Source organism: Perca fluviatilis, chromosome 22, assembly GCF_010015445.1.
Source record: "Perca fluviatilis chromosome 22, GENO_Pfluv_1.0, whole genome shotgun sequence".
Taxonomy (NCBI): Eukaryota; Metazoa; Chordata; class Actinopteri; order Perciformes; family Percidae; genus Perca; species Perca fluviatilis.
Genome location: NC_053133.1, coordinates 26676468 through 26698967, shown reverse-complemented (window position 1 = coordinate 26698967; position 22500 = coordinate 26676468). Strand labels below are relative to the sequence as shown.

The 22500-nt window shown below is 42.1% G+C and overlaps 1 protein-coding gene across 1 annotated transcript in view; it reads left to right on the top strand.

The window, feature by feature from the left end:
• Positions 1-22500, top strand: part of LOC120552733 (sodium channel protein type 4 subunit alpha-like) — a 346898-nt gene that overhangs the window by 207365 nt on the left and 117033 nt on the right. Inside the window, exon 16 of the mRNA XM_039790961.1 lies at positions 6963-7201. Coding sequence (XP_039646895.1) covers positions 6963-7201 — 239 coding nt within the window. The remainder of the gene's footprint in view (positions 1-6962; positions 7202-22500) is intronic.

The window sequence follows — 22500 nt, the reverse complement described above, 5'->3', positions numbered from 1 at the left end:
ACCAGCTAACTGGTAGGGAGCTAACTGGTAGATTGAACTGTTAGCTACCAGCGGAGCTAACTGGTAGATTAAACTGTTAGCTCCGTCGAGCTAACTGGTAGATTAAACTGTTAGCTACCAGCTAACTGGTAGGGAGCTAACTGGTAGATTAAACTGTTAGCTACCAAAGCTAACTGGTGAGCCAAGCTAACTGGTAGATTGAACTGTTAGCTACCGGATGCTAACTGTAGATTAAACTGTTAGCTACCGCGGAGCTAACTGGTAGATTAACTGTTAGCTACCAGCTAACTGGTAAGGAGCTAACTGGTAGATTAAACTGTTAGCTACCAGCCAGCTATCTGGTAACTAAACTGTTAGCACAGCCTAACTGGTAGGAGCTAACTGGTAGATTTAACTGTTAGCTACCAGCGAGTAACTGGTAGATTAAACTGTTAGCTACCAGCGGAGCTAACTGGTAGATTAAACTGTTAGCTACCAGCTAACTGGTAGGGAGCTAACTGGTAGATTAAACTGTTAGCTACCAGAGGAGCTAACTGGTAGATTAAACTGTTAGCTACCAGCGGAGCTAACTGGTAGATTAAACTGTTAGCTACCAGCTAACTGGTAGGGAGCTAACTGGTAGATTAAACTGTTAGCTACCAGAGGAGCTAACTGGTAGATTGAACTGTTAGCTACCAGCGGAGCTAACTGGTAGATTAAACTGTTAGCTACCAGCGGAGCTAACTGGTAGATTAAACTGTTAGCTACCAGCTAACTGGTAGGGAGCTAACTGGTAGATTAAACTGTTAGCTACCAGAGGAGCTAACTGGTAGATTAAACTGTTAGCTACCAGCGGAGCTAACTGGTATATTAAACTGTTAGCTACCAGAGGAGCTAACTGGTATCTTTTTTAGAAACCTGTAGGGGGGCTCTATAGAGAAACCTGTAGGGGGGCACTATAGAGAAACCTGTAGGGGGGGCTCTATAGAGAAACCTGTAGGGGGGGCTCTATAGAGAAACCTGTAGGGGGGCTCTATAGAGAAACCTGTAGGGGCTCTATAGAGAAACCTGTAGGGGGCTCTATAGAGAAACCTGTAGGGGGGCTCTATAGAGAAACCTGTGAGGGGACTCTATAGAGAAAACCTGTATGGGGCTCTATAGAGAAACCTGTAGAGGGGGCTCTATAGAGAAACCTGTGGGGGGGACTCTATAGGCCAGAGAAACCTGTAGGGGGGCTCTATAGAAGAACCTGTGGGAACTGTGTGGCAGGAAAAAGCAGGGGCTCTATAGAGAAAGGGGTATTTTTTTTTATGGGTGGTTTTTTTTATAAAATATGGCCAAAACTGCATAGCTCCCAAACATAGAAGCTGCTAGAAGGCGTTTTGCATTTACACCCTTATCTTCTGTTTTAACGGTGCGTTAGTACGTCACTGTCACCTGACTTTTTTTTACCTCAGAGTGTGCTTTTGACTTTTTTGGGTGGTTGCTTGTGTGTGATTGTGTAACCATGTTTTTGACAAAATTTTGCGTCTGAGTGAGTCTGTCAACACTTTTGTGTGTGCGTTTCCAGACTGTCTGCGCGGGTGTGTGTGTGCATGCATGTGTGGCGATGGGGGATTGTGTAACTGTGTGTGTGTGTGTGTGTGTGTGTGTGTGTGTGTGTGTGTGTGTGTGTGTGTGTGTGTGTGTGTGTGTGTGTGTTGCTTCCCGAGCCAACCCCAGGGGAACACCGGCTTTGTTTGTGCGATAGAGTCGGAAAAGGAGAGAGTGTGTTATGATGGTTACCCTCATTAACCATGAGCTCATTTGTGTGTGTGTGTGTGTGTGTATGTGTGTGTATGTGTGTGTGTTTGTGTGTGTGATGATATTCATGTATTAGGTTTTTTGGGTTCATATCTCTTGAAATTGGCATTCATGTGTGCGTGTGTGTGTGTGTGTGTGTGTGTTATCTGCTGAGTCACTGTTTCCCCCCCCCCCGGCAGTCGCTGCTCTAAGAGAACAGATCATCATAGAGGAAAATACAAAAAAAAACACTGCTGTCCTTCCTCCGTCTCCATCCATCTGTGCACCGTTCATTCCCTCTTTCCTTCATTCCTCTCATGTTTTCTTTTACCTATTTTCTGTATATTTTACAGATATCAGTTAATATAAAAAGTATTCTTGGCTACAAGACAGTAAATCCACTTTATTTCTAACCTTGTTTTTTTAAGAGTAGGTGTTTTTCATGTTTTAACATAAAGTCAATAACATTTTTCGTAAAAAGCTACTTTAATATGTAATGTTCTTGCCAGAACTGTGGACTCGAGTCAAAAATATCTAATGACAAAATCGATAAAAGTCCTGCAACTGGATTTCTTCCCACCTGTGGTTTTATTTCTCAAAAATAAAGACTTAACAGTCACCAATCTTTTAATTTTGACCAGCAGCTCCATAGGTCAATCGGTTGGTCCACACACAATCCCCGCTTTGGTGGCCACAGTTTTTGTCCTAGGAGTCTGGAAGTTGGCGTGGAGTTTAAGGGCCCTATTTTAACGATCTAAGCGCCTGGCGCAGGCGTTTAGGGCGTGTCCAAATCCACTTTTGCTAGTTTGACGGTGGAAAAAAAGGGTCAGTGTGCCGGGCGCCTGGTCCTAAAGGGTTGTACTTAGTGTCTTCATTAATCAGAGGTGTGTTTTGGGCGTAACATGCAATCAACCAATCAGAGATCATCTCCCATTCCCTTTAAAAGCCAGGCGCGTTTGGACCTTGGTGCATTGCTGTTATGATGGAGGATTTGCACCGTAATATTTTTATTTGTAATCTTCTGCATGTGTGTGTGCTGCTGTGTGTCCCTGTGTGTGTAACAAGCATAGTGTGTGCGCGCTGTGCACGAGCCTAGGAGCATTTTACTAATTTGCTGTTAAAATAACAATGAAATGCTGCGTTATTGACTTTAGACCAGGTTTTTGTTGGTCAATGGCGCGATCACTTCCCGCTGCCTCAAGATAGCAATACTCCCAGAGTCGCAACTCAGCCGTCATTATGTTAAGCTCCGCCCACCGACTCTATACACAATGTGATTGGCCTGACTAGAGTTTGGTTTTTCCAGCTCGCAAGCCAACGGAGAGTTGCTAGACTGACCCTGGCTGCAAATTCCATTTGCTGCCGCTAGGGTGCGTCTAGATTTCTAGGCTAGCTGAACAGCTAACTTGGTTGTTATATTTACTTTTTCTCTTCGGATCAGCTTTGTTTTCATTCCCGTTTCAAACAGCGTCGACACTGACGGATACTTTGTTGACATTCAAAGACTTTGACATAACATTAACACGACTTGGTGCGGAAACATCAAGACAAACCAGAAAATCAGAAACGTATCCTTTAACGTATCACGAGTTACAGACCCAAACCTATTGTCTTACCTAGGGGACTATTTACCAGTCCCTCCAGAAAAACGTGAATATGCAATCACATAATTCAACGCATAATCAGCCAAAGTCTGCATATTTATGCGGGTGGGGGCGCATTTTTTCAAATATGCCGCACTTTCGCCACATAAATTGTCGATTTCTGCGCAAAATATGCGGGGCATGCATGATTTTATAATTCCCACATTTTCGTTGCAAAAAAGTCCCGTAATATATCTTAGCAGAAAGTTGAAAAATGTTGTTTCTTTTCTCTTTTTCATCAAACCGCAGTTTTTGCAAGTTCCGCAATCGCATAAAATTGCCTAAATATCATATATAGCATATTCCACATCGCAATTTTTAAGAAAACGTGCCGCATAATCACATAATCACAAAACACGCTCAAACACAATTCCCAGATGCACTCTTCCATAACCACCTCCTCCTCTAAAACAACGTCTCCAAGTCCACAAAACAGCTATATCATCCCGGTTATTATTAACAACAGACCACACAAAGTGGTGAAGCTGCAATACAATAAAACACATTCAACTGCTAATATAGTAAATTTAGCGCTCATTCCCCGTCATCTACAGCCTGCCATAAGAAATGAGGCAGATATCTGCCTCAACACACTAACACTAGCTTTATTAAATGTCAGATCCTTAGCAGGAAAATAATTTTTTATCAATGATTTTATTATTCAACATAATCTTGATTTTATTGGTTGGATCAGAATAACAGCGCTGCTGTCCTCATCGAGTCAGCTCCCCCTGGCTTCATTTTTATGAATGAGAGTAGAGTTCATAAGAGAGGAGGCGGGGTCGCTATTTTGTTTAAAAACTCATTCATATGTACGCAATTATCCATCGGAAATTTTGATTCCTTTGAGTATGTGGCTCTTCAGTTAAGGTCCACTAATAGAGCTATATTTATAAATATCTACAGACCACCCAAGTACTGTGCAGCCTTTTTTGATGATTTTGCTGAACTACTGTCTATGATCTGTGCTGACCGGCTTTGTATAATTGTTACGGGTGATTTCAACATTCATGTCGACAACCCTGAGAATAGAGGTACAAAGGAATTGTTTTGTATCTTTGATAATTATGGACTCACTCAACATGTGACTACAGCCACACACAACAAAGGTCACATCTTGGACTTAATTATTTCTAAAGGCTTGAACATTTCCAAAGTTGTGGTGAATGATATTGCTCTTTCTGATCATTCATGTGTGTTTTTTAATAGCTCTATAACTGTGAAAAAAACTGTTCATACAGAGGTAATCAGAAAACGATACATCACTGAAAGCATCAGTGAAAAATTCATTCAGCTTTTCGCGCCACCAATTCGCCGCTCCTTCTGGAGCCTCAGCAACCGAACTTCTAGATAATTTCAACTGTAGAATATCAACTATTATTGACACCATTGCTCCCGTTAAGGTCAAAATCATCTCTAGCAAGAAAAAATCTCCATGGAGAAATGTCGCACCTGTAAGATTAGAAAAAGTAAGTGTCGAAAAGCTGAACGCAGGTGGCGAAAAACAAACCTACAGGTCCATTATGAAATCTATAAAGACAGATATTTTTATTGTTAATGTTGTAGAAATGCAAGGCGGACGTTCTTCTCTGAAATTATTTCAAAAAACTCTAATAATTCACGTGCTCTATTTGCTACTGTCGATAGGTTATCAAACCCTCCAGTACCAGTAGCATCTGACTTTTTGTCCACCGAAGCTTGCAATAACTTTGACACCGTTGACCACGACATATTATTAAATAGACTGGAAAACTGGGTAGGCCTTTCTGGAACAGTACTACAGTGGTTTGAATCCTATTTAAAAAATAGAAATTACTATGTGTCAATAGGTAACTATGCATCTGAGCCGCATTACAAGATTGACATGTGGAGTTCCCAAGGGCTCCATCCTGGGGCCTCTACTGTTTAATATATACATGCTGCCCCTAGCTAAAATCATGGCAAACAACAACATAAACTATCACAGCTATGCGGACGATACACAGATTTATATAACCTTGTCACCCCGGAGAAATACAGTCCAATACAACACCTGGCCAGGTGCATTGAACAAATCAACGAATGGATGTGCCAGAATTTCCTAAAATTAAATGAAGATAAAACGGAGGTGATCATTTTTGGACGTAAAAATGAACGATTAAAAGTAAATGCTCATCTTCAATCAACAATGTTAAAAACAACAGACAAAACAAGAAATCTTGGCATAATTATGGACTCTGACCTGAATTTTAGGTCAGTAACAAAATCTGCCTATTATCATCTTAAAAATATAGCAAGGGTAAAAGGACTTATGTGCCAACAGGACTTATAAAAACTTATCCATGCTTTCATTTTCAGTAGACTTGGACTACTGCAACGGCGCTCGCGTGGTCATTGGTATTCATAAAAAATCTATTAAACAGCTGCAGCTGATTCAGAACGCTGCTGCACGAGTCCTTACCAACACCAAAAAAATAGATCACATCACTCCAGTTCTGAAGTCCTTACACTGGCTTCCTGTGCATCAAAGAATAGATTTCAAAATACTCATGTTAGTTTATAAGTCACTAAACGGTTTAGGACCAATTTACCTTTCAAATCTGCTACTACACTATGAGCCGTTGAGATCATCAGGGACGGGCCTGCTCGCCATACCCAGAGTCGGAACAAAGGGGGAAGCTGCGTTCAGCTTCTATGGTCCCTACATCTGGAACAAACTACCGCCCAAAAACTGTAGTGGCGGCTCTAAATCTCAGCTTTTTTAAATCAAGGCTGAAGACCTTTCTTTTAACACTGCCTTTTCTTAATTCATTTTTGTATTTAAATTTTATTTTTTTTATTCATTTATTTTATTATATAACTGTTTCTTCATCTGTTACCAATTTGTATGATATTTTTAACTGTTTTATTGTCTTGTGTAAAGCACTTTGAATCGCATTGCTGCTGAATTGTGCTATAGAAATAAAGTTGCCTTGCCTTGCCTTGCCATAATCAAGGATTTTTGCCCGCAATAAGGACCAATTATCATCACATTATCTTTCTCCTCGTCCTTGTTTCCATCTCCATCCTTCGAATTATCTTTCATTTACTTGTACTTAACACTTTTGTGTTGACTTCGGGTCACAGTGACCCGTTTTCAATTTTTGTGTTATATCAGAAAATATGGAACGTAGAAATAAGCGCTGAAAATGTGTAGAAGAAAAATTTAACAATTTAAAACGTTGTAAATAGCAAAAAAGGGGTCAAAAACATTGAGAAAAAAAAGTGTTTTTTCCAAGGCTGACAGGAAGACAACACAAGGGTTTTAATCGACATTCATCGCATAAAATTGCATAAATATCATATAGCATATTCCATCGCATTTTTTAAGAAAACGTGCCGCATAATGAAGGATTTTTGCCCCGCAACAATCACAAAAAAACTCCACATTTTTCTGGAAGGACTGACTTTCATCATGTTGTCTTTCTCCTCGTCCATGAATTGATTGTTTTCATCTCCATCCTTCTAATTATCTTTCATTTACTTGTACTTTAATCGACTCCTTTCCTCTTGTGTTGTTTTTCGTCCCGTGCGATGCAGAGCTGGAGGAGGCCCATAAGAAGTGCCACCCGTGCTGGTACGTGTTCGCCCACCGGTACCTGGTGTGGGAGTGCTCCCCCTGCTGGCTGAGGGTGAAGCAGCTGGTGAAGATCATGGTGATGGACCCCTTCCTGGACCTGGCCATCACCGTCTGTATCGTCCTCAACACGCTCTTCATGGCCATGGAGCACTACCCCATGACGGACGAGTTCAACGGCATGCTGAGCATCGGAAACCTGGTAGGATGGAAGGATGGATGGATGGAAGGGTGGAGGGAGGGAGGGAGGGAGGGAGGGATGGGTGGGTGGAGGGAGGGAGGGAGGGGTGGAAGGATGGATGGAGGGAGGGAGGGAAGGGTGGGTGGATGGATGGATGGATGGATGGGTGGAGGGAGGGAGGGATGGATGGAAGGATGGGTGGAGGGAGGGAGGGAGGGAGGGAGGGATGGATGGAAGGATGGATGGAGGGAGGGATGGAAGGATGGGTGGATGGAGGGAGGGACGGAGGGAGGGAGGGATGGAAGGATGGGTGGAGGGAGGGAGGGAGGGAGGGAAGGGTGGGTGGGTGGATGGATGGATGGATGGAAGGATGGATGGATGGATGGGTGGAAGGATGGATGGATGGATGGATGGGTGGATGGTTGGATGGGTGGATGGATGGATGGGTGGGTGGATGGATTAATGGATGGATGGATGGATGGATGGATTAATGGATGGATGGATGGATTAATGAATGAATGGATGGATGGATGGATCGGTGGATGGATGGATGGATGGGCGGATGGAGGGAGGGAGGGAGGGAGGGATGGGTGGGTAAAGACGACCCAAAGAATGGTGAAAACAGCTTAGATCTCAGATGGTTAAAGTGAAATAGTCACATTTCAAAACAGCCTATTTTGGGAACATTGCCTTTCCTGTTTGAATCGTGTGATTCTCCCCTAGTCTGGATCAACAGAAGTACATGTCCTTCTCCTTCTGCTCTCTGTGTGTCGCCGTTCTCAAAGTACGTTCTCTTTGGGAAACAACAACAAACTTCGAGCTAGCGAGCTACACGCTGAAAATGGCAAGTTTTGAAGAAAATTTGTTTGGTGCAACGAGGCAGGCCTGCTCGGTTCTTTCGGGGGAATGATTGTAGAGATTTACAAAGAATATGTTTAGGTCATTTCCTCTCTAACTGGGACGTTTTGGGACCGATTGGTGCGATTGCTGTGGACGAAGTACACACAGAGATACATAAATGAGGTTTAAACATGTATCCAGATCATTTAAATAGCTCACGTTACTGTATTGTCTGCATGTAATATTGTATGTGACGTTTTCTTCCAAACAAGTTCCTTCCTGAGACTATTTAGCAGAGCCACCGGAGCTTAGCGCCGCCCAAGACGATTGTGATTGGTTTATAGAAATGCAAACAACCCAGAGCGTTTTTTTTTCTCCTATCCCAGAATGCATCTGAGGTGTAGGCAGGGTTCAAAATTTACTTTTTCGTCCACCAGCCAAATGGCTAGTGAATGTTCAAATTTTACTAGCCACTCAAAAGATTACCATTGTTTTTTGGCTGGTGAGTGAAGCAAATCTGCCAGACAATTGCATATTTTACCAGCATTTGGCTGGTAGATGATGCTAATTTTGAATCCTGGGTGTAGCCAGGCTTTTTATTCCACAGAGCTATGGAGATATGTCTGACAATGCGAGACTATTTTCCCCCCCAATCACATATGTCTAAAAGCATGGATAGTTACATGCCAATTGGAAATAATATATGGCATGTTAATGCAAGTCTGCAAATGAAAGGGAGATTAAAATCTAGTAAAACCAGACCATGGTTTAAAAGGTAACCGTAACAACTGCAGACTCGGGACAAACAGTTGTCAGTTAACATTAATTTTCAAATCAAGTCCTGGGCCTTGACTTGAAGCCCCACAGCACCCTGTTTTAATGCCGAAAACAAAGACATTTCATCTGCACTACGCTGCCTTCATCCAAAAGATATATTCATGATTTATATTTCAGCATGATGTTTATTTCAATCAGGAGAGACTTCTTCTTTGCAGATATGCAAATATTTATCGTAGATATGCATAATATGAAATGTACATGAAATGTGCAAAGTCTTTGGGGATTAGACTCCATCATTAAAATATGTAAAGGGGCAGAGAAACAGACATATTATTGTGTTAATATTTTGTGAAAGCACCAATAGTCAACACTACAATATCGTTGCGGTATCGATATCGAGGTATTTGGTCAAAAATATCGTGATATTTGATTTTCTCCATATCGCCCAGCTATAGTTGCACGTTGTGCCTGAGAAGCCAGCTGATAGCAAGGAGAGAAGACATTTAAAGCAGGATGTAATGCTGTGATTGGATCATGAATTTGTGGCCAATTCTGATTGGTTTACTGAAGAGTGAACACCACCACTTAACAGCTGAAAAGATTTAGCGAGAGATATAATAGTGGTGATTGCAGTAATTAGAAGTCTTCCCGGAAAGAATTTGCGCTGAGCTTCATTAGTTTGAGGGATTTGGATTTTAATGTTCTGATGAAACGAAGTGCCCTGAACATCTTAGAAACGTTTCTTTAAAGAGCCGAGTGTAGATTCAGAGCCAGTTAAAGGACTCATCCGGCGCAAAATGAACCTAGGGGTTAATAACACACGTGCACCGAGTCGAACGTTCTCTGGGGTATGTTTTCATGCTAATCAAATGTGTCTCTAGCTTGAAACAAGCTACCGCAAACTGATAATTAGCTTATAATGCTAGTAGTCGGGGCAGAGGGTAAAGTAAAAGGAAATTTCTATTTCTACACCACTAACAAGGCTCAAATTATCACCACACTTCCACGGTAGCATAATGAGGGTCCCTACATGTAAACCGATAAATTGAGAACTTTGCAGGTGTACAGGTGTTGTTTATTAAAAAGATAGTTTAGAAAGACAGTAGCGTTCACGTATACAGGCAGGCACCATCTTGGGAAAGCAGTCATGACCCGTCGAACGACATGTGTACTCATGTGTTATTAACCCCTATAGGTTCATTTTGTGCCGGATTTGTCCTTTGTCCAGAACGAGACAGTTTGGGAAAGGACCCTCAGACCTGTGAAAGTGCCTCAAACCCTTTTGTCCAATTTGTAAAACCTTGGGATTCAGAGAGGAAAAATACACACAGAGTTCATTGCTCTCCCGGAAAAAGGAAAGTGAGTGTGTGTGTGTGTGTGTGTGTGTGTGTGTGTGTGTGTGTGTGTGTGTGTGTGTGTGTGTGTGTGTGTGTGTGTGTTCTCGTTTAACTACATTGGTGGGGTCCAAAAAACGGGAATACACTATACTTGTTGGGTCCGGACAGCTTTGTGGGGCCAAAATGCTGGACCCCACTATTTAAAGGGCTGTTTGAGGGTTAAGACTTGGTTTTAGGATTAGGGTTAGAATTAGGTTATGGTTAGGGTGAGGGTAAGGGTTAAGGTTAGGCATTTAGTTGTGATGGTTAAGGTCAGGGTAAGGGTTAAGGTTAGGCATTTAGTGGTGATGGTTAAGGTGAGGGTAAGGGTTAAGGTTAGGCATTTAGTGGTGATGGTTAAGGTGCGGTTAGGATTAGGGTTATGCATTATTTCAATGACGGGGTCCCCACAAAGACAGTGAAACGCACTTGGGTGTGTGTGTGTGCGTGTGTGTGTGTGTGTGTGTGTGTGTGTGTGTGTGTGTGTGTGTGTGTGTGTGTGTGTGTGTGTGTGTGTGTGTGTGTGTGTGTGAAAAGCTAGGCGAGTTTCAGTATTCGAGCTGACAGAAACGGGTCGGGTGGCTTTAAAACCACCGTGACTAACTCCAGTGTTTGACCCCCGCAGGTGTGCCGACGGTCTGACAGGATCTGATAGGTTGATGCAATATGGTAATTGGTTCACCTGAGGTGTGAAAGGCCCGCAGCCAAAATCCCCATGTTGATCACACCTGCGCACACACACACACAGACACACACACACACACACACACACACAGACACTTGTACCTGTCCAGCGATGTCAGGTTTCCTTAGCTCAGGCTGCCGGCAGGTTTTTGGGGCAGAGAATGGTAATACAGATTTATAAGTAGAAACGGTGGCTGTGGGTTGACCTGCAGCAGCGGTGTTCAATCACTGGGTCTGGGCCTAAAGGCGGGCCTCTGTGAGAGCGTTACCTGGATCGAGATTTAACCTTTTATGAACGCTGCGATGCCCTAGTTTACAGTTTTGCCGCATAAAAACAACTTGAAGGAATAGTTAAAGTGCATATTATCCCACCTCTGTCCTCCCTGGAAGAGGTCCAACAGCTGAAGGCCACGTCCACACGTACCAAAACAATCTTTTTTTACCTCCCCATCTTCCCTGGCATCGTTTCAAGAATATTTTTGTCGAAACGGATCCATTTGTAAATGACTCAACACGCTACTTCATATTCCAGGCCTATTATAGGTGCCGCTGTTTCTGCTACAGAAATTAACCAAACAAAATATAATATGAAAAAGATGTTTATATATCATTTCGACACAAATCAATTTTAATAAATGACATTTTGATGTTTGAAAGTCGCTAACTTTTGACATAAATGCAGATATAAATGTAATTTTAAAAAATAATAATGAATTATTATCGGACAGCGCGACTAAAAGGTCTCATCCACGCCTCCCCTGGCCTCTCTCCTGAAGAGATTACAAAATAAATAATTAAAATAAATAAAACATATATTTATGTAAAATTATGAAAATAAATGCCCCGGTGTCGCAATATTAAAGTATCTATCCCACTGTCATTTAAAAAGTCTAAAATACTATCTGAATTATTTGACCTTGTGGTTAAAAAGTACACATACCAAAGTTTAAAAGTGCTTAAAGTGCCCATATTATGGAAAAAAAACACTTTTTCTGGGATTTGGGGTGTTATTTTGTGTCTCTGGTGCTTCCACACACATACAAACTTTGAAAACAACCATCCATTCTGTTCTGAGTGAGATACGGTTTCTGAATGTGTCCTGCCTTCAGTCTCCGGGTGAGCTGGTCAACATCTGCACGGCTTTCTACGTCACTAGCCGAAACCACAGGGCCTAGGGGGCTAACCGTTAGCATGCTAGCGCAAGTCTCCCGGTTAATCCTGCCTTGTATCGGCCGAAGTTGGAGAAACAGCTAGCTAGCACATGTAGTCCTTACCTAGCTACTGAGCATGTGCGACTGACATCAAAGATGTTACAGAAGTTGAGAGGTCTCACTCTGTAGCTAAAACAGAGACCTGAACACAGGGTGAAAAGAGGAGCTGCAGCAATGGGCAGTACAACAAAATACATGGTGTTTTAAAAAAAAAATTAAACCATGTACATCTATTCTGATACAACCTCTAAATACAATTATGAACCTGAAAATGAGCATAATATGAGCACTTTAAAAAGTTAAAGTGCCACACAACCCATGTTAGGGTTAGGTTATGGCCACTCTGGAAAACAAGGATCACATCCAGGGCCAGACATGTTTAGGTTATTCACATGCTATTATTTCATCGTAAAAGTCAAGCATCTTTTATTGTATTATTGCACATCTCATATAATCTTCTCACTTACAGCTCAGTCGATATAAAGACCCCAAAAAGTCAGCATAAAAAGTAACTTAACCATCAAGGATAAAACGACAAAAATAGTTGAAAAAAGCATCCAAAACAGTGGGGGGAAAAAACTTTGTAAAACGGGCCAAAAAAACATTGAAAAAAGTGGCAAAAATGTCAGAAAAAACATTGAAAAAAGCTATAAAAACTATGTGTGCCAAAGTCTAGTGTGAACCTAAAAATCTGCGAGGGGCCTGATTAGGCCCCCGGGCCTTGAGTTTGACACGTGTTGGTTATGGGATGGGCGCTGCGAGCGGCACGGTTAGGGGTTTAGGTTGGTTTAGTTAATTTGTTTCACAAAATGTAAAAAAAAACAACTAATTACATTGAAGAAATACAAAAATATATGTGAGGGTGTGGTAGATGTAAAAACCACAACCAAAGTGCATACACTAGAAATTAGAATCAAATAGATCCTTATTGTAAAATTTTAAATAGTTAAATATAATAATCAAAGTCAAGTTTATTTCATTCATAAAAATGGAAATTACAGTGCTCATACCCGCCTAATACAATACAATATAATACAAATACAATACAAAATTTATTAAAATGTATGTTTAAAGTGCTTGTTGTGCTGTTTGATAGTCTGTGGTATAAATCAAGATAAATCAACACAATGAGGTGTATATACTATATGCATACTGTTATTGCACTTCCAGTTTTTGGTTTTTTTTATTGCACACAAGTCTTTGTAGAGGAAGGAGGTGGAGAGGAGAGGAGGGTTTGTGCTTCTGACTGCCTGGGGGGGAAAAGCTATTTTTCAGTCCGTTGGTTACTGGATCTGAATGTCCTGTTTCTTTTTCCAGAGGGCAGGGGGGAGGGGCAGGTGATGTCCAGGGTGAGTGGGGTCCTTTATGATACAGCTGGCTTTCTTTTGGAGTCGGCCAATGGTATATGTCTCGAGTGGAACGCTCTGCTGCACTAATGTAGACGTGCAAAATTGAAAATGCATTTGAAGTGTTATTCCGATTCTCCACAGGGCGCGTCTCGGCTGCTCCGCTGTTAGGCCTCCTGCACCCTGCCTGCATGGTGTGAGCGTGGCGTGAGCGTGGTGTGAGCGTGGCGTGAGCGTGGCGTTTCAGTTGCGTGGCGTTTCAGTTGCTTTTTTTCTATGTAATAATTATCTGTACATACACAGCGAATTCTATTTGGACGAGCGAAAGAAAGAACTACAGCAGTGGTTCCCAACCTTTTTTTTTTTTTTTCCTGCCTACTCATTTCTAAAAAAAGCTGAGCCTCCTCCCCTCCTCCTCCTCCCTCGAAACCGAAGTTGAGGTATCTCTCGAGATAGAGCCTTACTTTCTTTTTTGATACAGAGCAGTTATCAGCACTGTTACGTTTCTCCGCCATGTTTCATTCATAAAATAGTGATGCCGTGGCGGCGAGGAAAGATTAGGATGCAACTAAATATATAGTTTTCATGCAGACTTTTGTATACATTATATATTCTAGTGCAGGGGTCACCAACGCGGTGCCACACGGGGCACCAGGTAGCCCCCCAAGGACCACATGAGGAGCCCTCAGGCCTGTTCTAAAAACTGAATATTGATATTATCTGTTTCCCACCTTGTTAAGTCATTGTTGATAATTATTGTGAGAAATCATTAACATGATCAGTGTCTTCACATAGATGAGTTAGTCATTAATAATCATATATAACTATCATTAATCATTAATAATCATATATAACTATCATTAATCATTAATAATCATATATAACTATTAATAATCATATATAACTATCATTAATCATTAATAATCATATATAACTATCATTAATCATCCTTAATCATTAATAATCATATATAACTATCATTAATCATTAATAATCATATATAACTATCATTAATCATTAATAATCATATATAACTATCCTTAATCATTAATAACCATATATAACTATTAATAATCATATATAACTATCATTAATCATTAATAATCATATATAACTAAAGGCAAACTGAGCACATTTTTTATTTCAGAAGAGTGTATCAAACTGGTAGCCCTTCGTATGACTCAATACCCATGAAGTAGCTCTCAGTTTCAAAAAGGTTAGTGACCCCTGTACTAGTGTATTAGCTTAATTTGTTTAACATGTGCAAATATATATTTTTTTTTCCTCAATCTCAAACCAGATAAAGACTTGCGCCCCCCGGGGGTGCCCGGACCCCAGGTTGGGATCCACTGAACTACAGCACCACATAATTAAAAAAACATTTCAGTGAGCACTAGAGGCAGCTTTAACATGGACCTAGGACAATTATTTAAAGAGCAACGTGCAGGTTGGACACCCCTATACAGCATAGTGTATATTAATGACAACTAGATTTTCAAAACTGGAGGAATGTATAACTGCCATAAACGAAACGCCATTCTTTGGCGAATTTAAGACTTTTTAAGGTCTAAAATTTAGATTTTTAAATGTTTTTAGACGGCTGATGTAGCCGTATATTTCTGTGGCGTAAATAGTCCAAACTTCTCCCTCGGTTCACTTTGGAGCAGTTCAGGTCTCAGATAGTGGCCGAGTCACGTCAAAGGGCTCCGATTGCTGAGTTCTTTACGGGATAATTCCTCTAATCCTCACATGTGTTTACCCAGCATTTAGCTGGCCTTTCTGTTTGTGTGTGTGTGTGTGTGTTCTTGTTTAACTATATTCGTGGGGTCCAAACACCGGGAATACACTATACTTGTGGGGTCCCAACAGCTTTGTGGGGCCAAAATGACGGACCCCAGGACTGGGCTGTTTGAGGGTTAAGACTTGGTTGTAGGATTAGGGTTAGAATTAGGTAATGGTTAGGGTGAGGGTAAGGGTTAAAGCAATACGCCACCGTTTGTTGAAATAGTTCTTATCACGGTCTCCCCTGGCTGTAGATAGGTGGGCCAACACATTTCTTGTCTCAGTGCAAGTAATTAGGTTGTTTTTTTTGTCTTTTGTTGGCTCACTTTTACTCACAACATGCTAACCGGCAACATAGGATTCCATTCACTACGCTAAGCTAACCCTTTAAGGTTAGGCATTTATTTGTGATGGTTAAGGTTAGGGTAAGGGGCTAGGGAATGCATTATGTCAATGCCAGGTCCCCACAGAGATAGTGAAACGCACTATGTGTGTGTGTGTATGTGTGTGTGTGTGTGTGTGTGTGTGTGTGTGTGTGTGTGTGTGTGTGTGTGTGTAGGATCATTACCGCGCTGACAAGTCAATGTCGACTAATGCTCCCACTGTTTGTTGTTGTTTGGCGTGTGATCTTTAGCTTTTGCTCTGCCGGGCACCACATGTCGATATAGTCCATGTGTGTAAAGATCTACAGCGCACATAGCATTTAGTGGAGGCTTTTATCCATAGAGCCGCTCTGTGCATTAAGAGCACAACCTCTCCTCAGTGTACTTGACCTTTAACGTCTCTAACAGTGGGAGCTAGGGGCTGTGACGGTACACAAAGAAGTGCTCGCACATCGGCGTTGTGAAACAGGCTCCAGGACAGAGAAGAATACATCCAGAGCCTTCAGCATCTCAGGGGGAAATCTCTCCCACACTTGGCGACTTGTCAACGTGGAGCTCTGTAACTATCCAGGTGTCTTCCTCCTGAAAGATAAGGCTTCTGTCCTTTCATACTACTCGCTACAGTGAAAATTCACATGTAATGTAGGTCAATGGCAGCCGAACTGTGTTGATAAACACGCTAAAAAGCGATTATGCGTCTTGATAACACGGAAAAACAGCATACGTATTGGCGTGTCATACATACGCCACTTTTGTGAGATCAGTCTGCTTCAGGAGTTTCTCAAAGTTTTCTTCGTCACCGGCAGGTTAGCACTTCTAAAAGTCTTCTAAAGTCTAAAAACATTTTGAAATGAGGCCTTAAAAGGTCATAAATATCGCTGAAGTATTGTCTTCTAGGTCTTAAATAACTGAGACATCATTGAACCCTACAAAGTGGGTCCCAAGGACCCAAAGGACAAAACAAGGGTTATGTACTTTTGTTTACTTTGTTGAGAATTGCTCTCTAAACCCTGTCTCTTGTAAAGTAAGTAAGTAAAGTTTATTTCTAGAGCACATTTAAACACAGTTTAAGCTGACCAAAATGCTGTACAAACAAACACTAAGGTGCTGTATTAACCCTTGTGTGGTCCTTTGGGTCACCAAGACCCGAAGGACCACACAAGGGTTAAAAGAGACAGGCGTCTATTTGGGACTCGGCTGTTATTTGAAGTTTTACGGTATTTAAAAGTTGAGTTGAAGGCGCAGATTTGATTTTTTTTTGTGGCGATGTGTTTTGAACGCCTATTTGCCTATTTGTCTCTGTGTCAAGAAGGATGATCTTGCCTTCCCTATTCTCGTTTCTTCGGGTGTGATCTTGCTTCTACCCCAACAGTCTCCATTTTCCTCTGGATGACTTGAGGACCTTGCAGACTTTCTTTCAAAGCTCTGATAGGAAAATATTAGCCTCCCGCTCCTGTTCTAGTATGTGAGTGAAAAATGAGCCTTAAAGTCGGCTGTAATGAAGTTTCTTTGTAGAGAAAGAGACAGAGAGAGGACAGTCAGGGGTAAACACTGCATGTGTGTGTGTCTGTGTGTGTGTGTGTGTGTGTGTGTGTGTGTGGTGTGTGTGTGTGTGTGTGTGTGTGTGTGTGTGTGTGTGTCTGTGTGTGATAAAGGTGCTCCCTGTGTGATCTGGCACTGCACAGTGTGAGGTTGTTGCCGGGTATCTCCACACACACACACACACACATACCCCCCCACACACACACACACACACACACACACACACACACACACACACACACACACACACACACACAGAGTCCTCTGCTGTAACTGTTGTTATCTAATTTGGTCAGCACTGTGCTGTCCTTGCTCAGGGGAACTGGTGCAGAGCTTGCCAAAAAATTGGGGACTTGCATTGCTTTTTTTTGGGGAGACATTTTTTCGGGGTTACCTGAAAAAAGAATGATTCATTTAGGTGAAAAACTCCCAGAATCCAAGTTAGTGCCTTCAAATATACTCAGTAGGCTGCTGCGTGTGTGTGTCTGTGTGTGTGTGTGTGTGTGTGTGTGTGTGTGTGTGTGTGTGTGTGTGTGTGTGTGTGTGTGTGTGTGTGTGTGTGTGTGTTTGTGTGTGTGTGTGTCTGTCTGTGTGTGTGTGTTTGTGTTTGTGTTTGTGTCCTGGTGCTTACTCATTACATCTGCCTGGTTGTCACAAAAATAATCACGTGTCTCACACACACACACACACAGACACACATATAGTCACACACACACACACATAGACACACACACAGGCACGTACACACAGGCACAGAAAGTCCGTGTCATCCGCTCTCTGCTGATGTTACTGTTATTAGTGAGTGCTGATGTCGACATCCCCTGTTTGTGTGCCAGCAACACATTTATACACACACACACACACACACACACACACACACACACACACACACACACACACACACACACACACACACACACACACACACACACACACTGGTCAGAGTAATTCTTCCCTCAGTCAGTGAATTAGAGACTTTGCCTCGGTGCTGAACAGAGTCTGAACTTGAAACTCAGAGACACATCGCTGTGTTTCACAACTGTCACAAGTGATCAATATTTCTTAAAATCAATAATATATTTTCCTTTTCCAGCACTGTTAGGGATCAAGTCCGTCTTTAACTACTTGGTGATGAGCCTTATTGTTTAGGGTTGCAAGATTCTGGGAGTTTTCTGGATTCAGTCATACCATCAGGTAAAACTGGATTTTTTTTTTAAATTGCTTGTTATAATACGGTTAGTCTATAACAGGGGGTGTCAAACTCAACGTCACTGAGGGCCACACTGGAAAAAGAGAATCGCACCAAGGGCCAGACATGTATAGTTCATTTACATGCTTTTATTTCATCAAAAAAGTCAAATATCTTTGACTCAATTACTGCATGTATCATATAGTCTTCTCTCTTACAGTTTGGTCCACATAAAGCCCTGAAAAAGTGAGCAAAAAAGTTCCCAAAGCCACTCTACAATTTAACAAATCGAGCAAAACAATGATTACATTTTCTAAGTGGGCTTCCACACAGCTGACTCACAACAAGCTCTTTCACAGCCGGAATATGCAAACTTTGACACGTGTGGTCTATAAACAAGGAACTTAAATGTAGTTCAAAAAAAGGAACATCTTGCAGCATAATCTTGGTTAAAACAACCTGATTTAATGCAACTTCAGTTAAATGTCCTCCCTAGTATTCGTCACAACCCGGTCTCACTCGAAGGCGTACAAATAACACTGGTTTCTACCTGTGAAATACGTGCAATGTGTACGCGAAAGTGAAATTCTACGTGCATTACATACGCGGAGCGCTCCAATTGAAGTAACGGGGACCGGTGCGTTTTATATGCACGCAGCTCGCGTCACCACGTTGTGTGTTATCGCGAGAACAGCATCACACACAAAAACATAGATATGGTTGGGTTTAGAGAAAGAATGCAGGGAAAGGCTTTAATAACACAAGAAAATCACAAAAACACGCTAATAAACGGTTGGGTTTAGGGAAGAAACATTGGGGAAGGCTTAACAAAAAAACACTACAAAGTCGCAAAAACGCGCCACTTAAACACGCTAATAAACGGCCTAACAACAACAAAAAAACCACATGCTGAAAGTCGCCAAACACGGGACGCGAACCCCGGTCTCCTGGGTGAAAGTCCTGTGTTTTTCCCATCCACCACCCCAACCAACCTCCTTACATGGTTCCACGTCCCTTTATACTATAAGCGCAGTGGGTTCCATTACTGTAATTGGAGCGCTCCGCGTATCTGCTGTACGCACAATTTCACTTTCGCGTACACATTGCACGTATGTCACAGGTAGAAACCCGTGGTATTTGTACGCTTTTCAGTGAGACTGAGCTCATTCGTCAATGACATGCACGCACGCAGTAATCAGCATAGGCTACTACATACTATATTTAGTTTTTCAAATACGGGGTGGGTAATACATAATCCATTGCTATTATTGACCTATGTGTGTTAATTGTATATCCCACTAAACATAGTAAATCAAAATTGGAATGTTTCCAATATTCCCCAGCTAAACTTTCCATGGAAAGTTTCCGGAAATTTCCCAGAAAATGTTTGCAACCCTAACTATTCAATTCAATTCAATTTTATTTATAGTATCAAATCATAACATAAGTTATCTCGAGACACTTTACAGATAAAGTAGGTCTAGACCACACTCTATAATTTACAAAGCCCCAACAATTACAACAATTCCAGTAATTCCCTCAAGAGCAAGCAGTGCGACAGTGGCGAGGAAAAACTCCCTCTTGGGAAGAAACCTCGGACAGACCCAGGCTCTTGGTAGGCGGTGTCTGACGAGCCGGTTGGGGGTGTGATGAACAGTGGCGATAGTAGTCACATTAATAATGGAACAGTGACTGGATGTAGCAGGAAGCTGCAGGGTTCAGCAGGAAGCTGCAGGGTTCAGCAGGACGCAGCATGACATTGCAGGGCATCGCTGAGCTCAGCAGGGAGTGCAGCAGGACCACGGCAACAGCTGCAACCAGGATCTTGGTGCCAACGTTCTCCAAGGAAATACGCTGGGGGAAAAAAAAGCATAAGGACTCCGGGGAGTAAACTCCCCAGAAGCTAGGATTAGTAACAAGCATTTCTGGGACGGGCTGCACACAAATAGTAATAGTAATAGTAACAGTAATAGAAACAGTAATAGAAAGGGAGAGGAGAGAGCAGCTCAGTGTGTCAAAGGAAGGAAGTCCCCCGGCAGTCTAGGACTATAACAGCGTAACTATAACAGGTAACTAAGAGAGACAGGTCATAAGGAGAGGTAGCTTTTTGGGCTTAGAACTCTCCCCTGCCGGATCTGGCTTGGCTGGCCTGCCTCCCTCTACTTTGTTATGTATTATTAATCTAACAATTATGAAGAGAAGCAGTTGGGCCAGTTAGGTGAACACTGCAACTCCTCACTCCCTAACTATAAGCTTTATCAAATAGGAGAGTTTTAAGTTCATTCTTGAATGAGGTGACAGTTTCTGCCCCCCGAACCCAGATCGGGAGCTGGTTCCATAGGAGAGGAGCCTGATAACTGAAGGCTCTAGCTTCCATTCTACTTTTAGAGACTCTAGGTACCACCAGTAACTCTGCATTCTGGGAGCGCAGTGTTCTAGTGGGACAATAGGGTATTAGGAGCTCTTCTAGATATGATGGTGCTAGACCATTTAGAGCTTTGTAGGTCAAGAGAAGGACTTTAAACTCAATCCTGGATTCAACAGGAAGCCAATGCAGAGAAGCTAATACAGGAGAAATATGATCTCTTTTCTTAGTTCTTGTGAGAACACGCGCTGCAGCATTCTGGATCAGCTGGAGAGTCTTAACTGCGATCCACTCGTTTATACACTCTCTGTAATAAAACATTAAAGCAAAAATTGGATGGGGGGGGACCCTGGGAAGAAACCTTATTAAATGGGGGGGGGGGCCTTAATGGTTGTGATTGGCGTCTCGATTTGGAAAAATTAGAAATGGTCTTAAAATGGCTCTTGGAGAGCATTTGCAGAGCAAATCTCAAATTTGCCCGGAAGTTCGTCAGGGGTGCAGGCTACCCCCACCCCCACCTGTAAATAAAAAAAAAAAAACATTTAAATATAGGGCGTAATTGCTGCTTGAACAACCTACTGATGTGGCCGTTTTTCGGGGAGGAGGACGGTCTCAAACATGTCCAATGTGTATGTTTTCTAATATTCAAAAACAAATAACGTAGATGGGATTTTAAAGCGTAACTCTCGCCAAAATGCATCCTAGGGTATTTCTGTGAATGTACAGTACGTGAGTCAAACTTTAGTTTAAAAGCATATTTAGGACCGAATCGCCACTTTTAAGATTCACCGTATTCTCGTTTTTGGGTCAAATGGCCTTTTGAGTGGGAGAGCACTCTAATGCTAGTCTCAAAATAGCTATTTTCGAAATACTAAGAAGGCTCGACACGACATGAAACGTTGCTTCAAGTATCACCAGGAGCTCTACACCTTAACGCAAGCGTTGACAACATTGTTTGTGTGCACAGATTTACTAAAAAAGTTTTTGAGCAACTCACCGCAGCTGTTGTTGTTTCCGGCCGCAGCCATTTTATCAGTCAAAAACAATCGAAAAAAGCCCAACCATCCCATAACAGTGGAGTTTAATTAAAGCCCATGTTGCAGGGTTTATTTTCCTAACGAATTTGTGCAGTTTGCCTGTTGGTAATACAAAACACATAACCATTACTGATGGCTGCATTCCACTTAGGAGAGGTCCTGGTATTAAACCATTAATGATGGCTGCATTCCACTTAGGAGAGGTCCTGGTATTAAACCATTACTGATGGCTGCATTCCACTTAGGAGAGGTCCTGGTATTAAACCATTACTGATGGCTGCATTCCACTTAGGAGAGGTCCTGGTATTAAACCATTAATGATGGCTGCATTCCACTTAGGAGAGGTCCTGGTATTAAACCATTACTGATGGCTGCATTCCACTTAGGAGAGGCCCTGGTATTAAACCATTAATGATGGCGCATTCCACTTAGGAGAGACCCTGGTATTAAACCATTACTGATGGCTGTATTCCACTTAGGAGAGGTCCTGGTATTGTGCATGCTGACTCACTGAAATATCTCACTGGGACACTTGATGGAACCGAGCCATCGTTAAGGTTATCAATGTCAGCTGTGCTTTTCCTACTATGACAAGTCAACATGTCTGCTGTGACAAAGCTCCACTGAGACAGGACCAGAAAGAATTTACTGACTTAATGAAGTACCGTAGCGCTGGGCGCGCCATGTGTGCGCCTGTGATGTTTCTCCGTCAGCGGGCTGTTTTGAGGCCAGAGGCGGCTGCTGCTATTTGACAGCTGAACTGTGTTTAACTTCATTAACGTCAC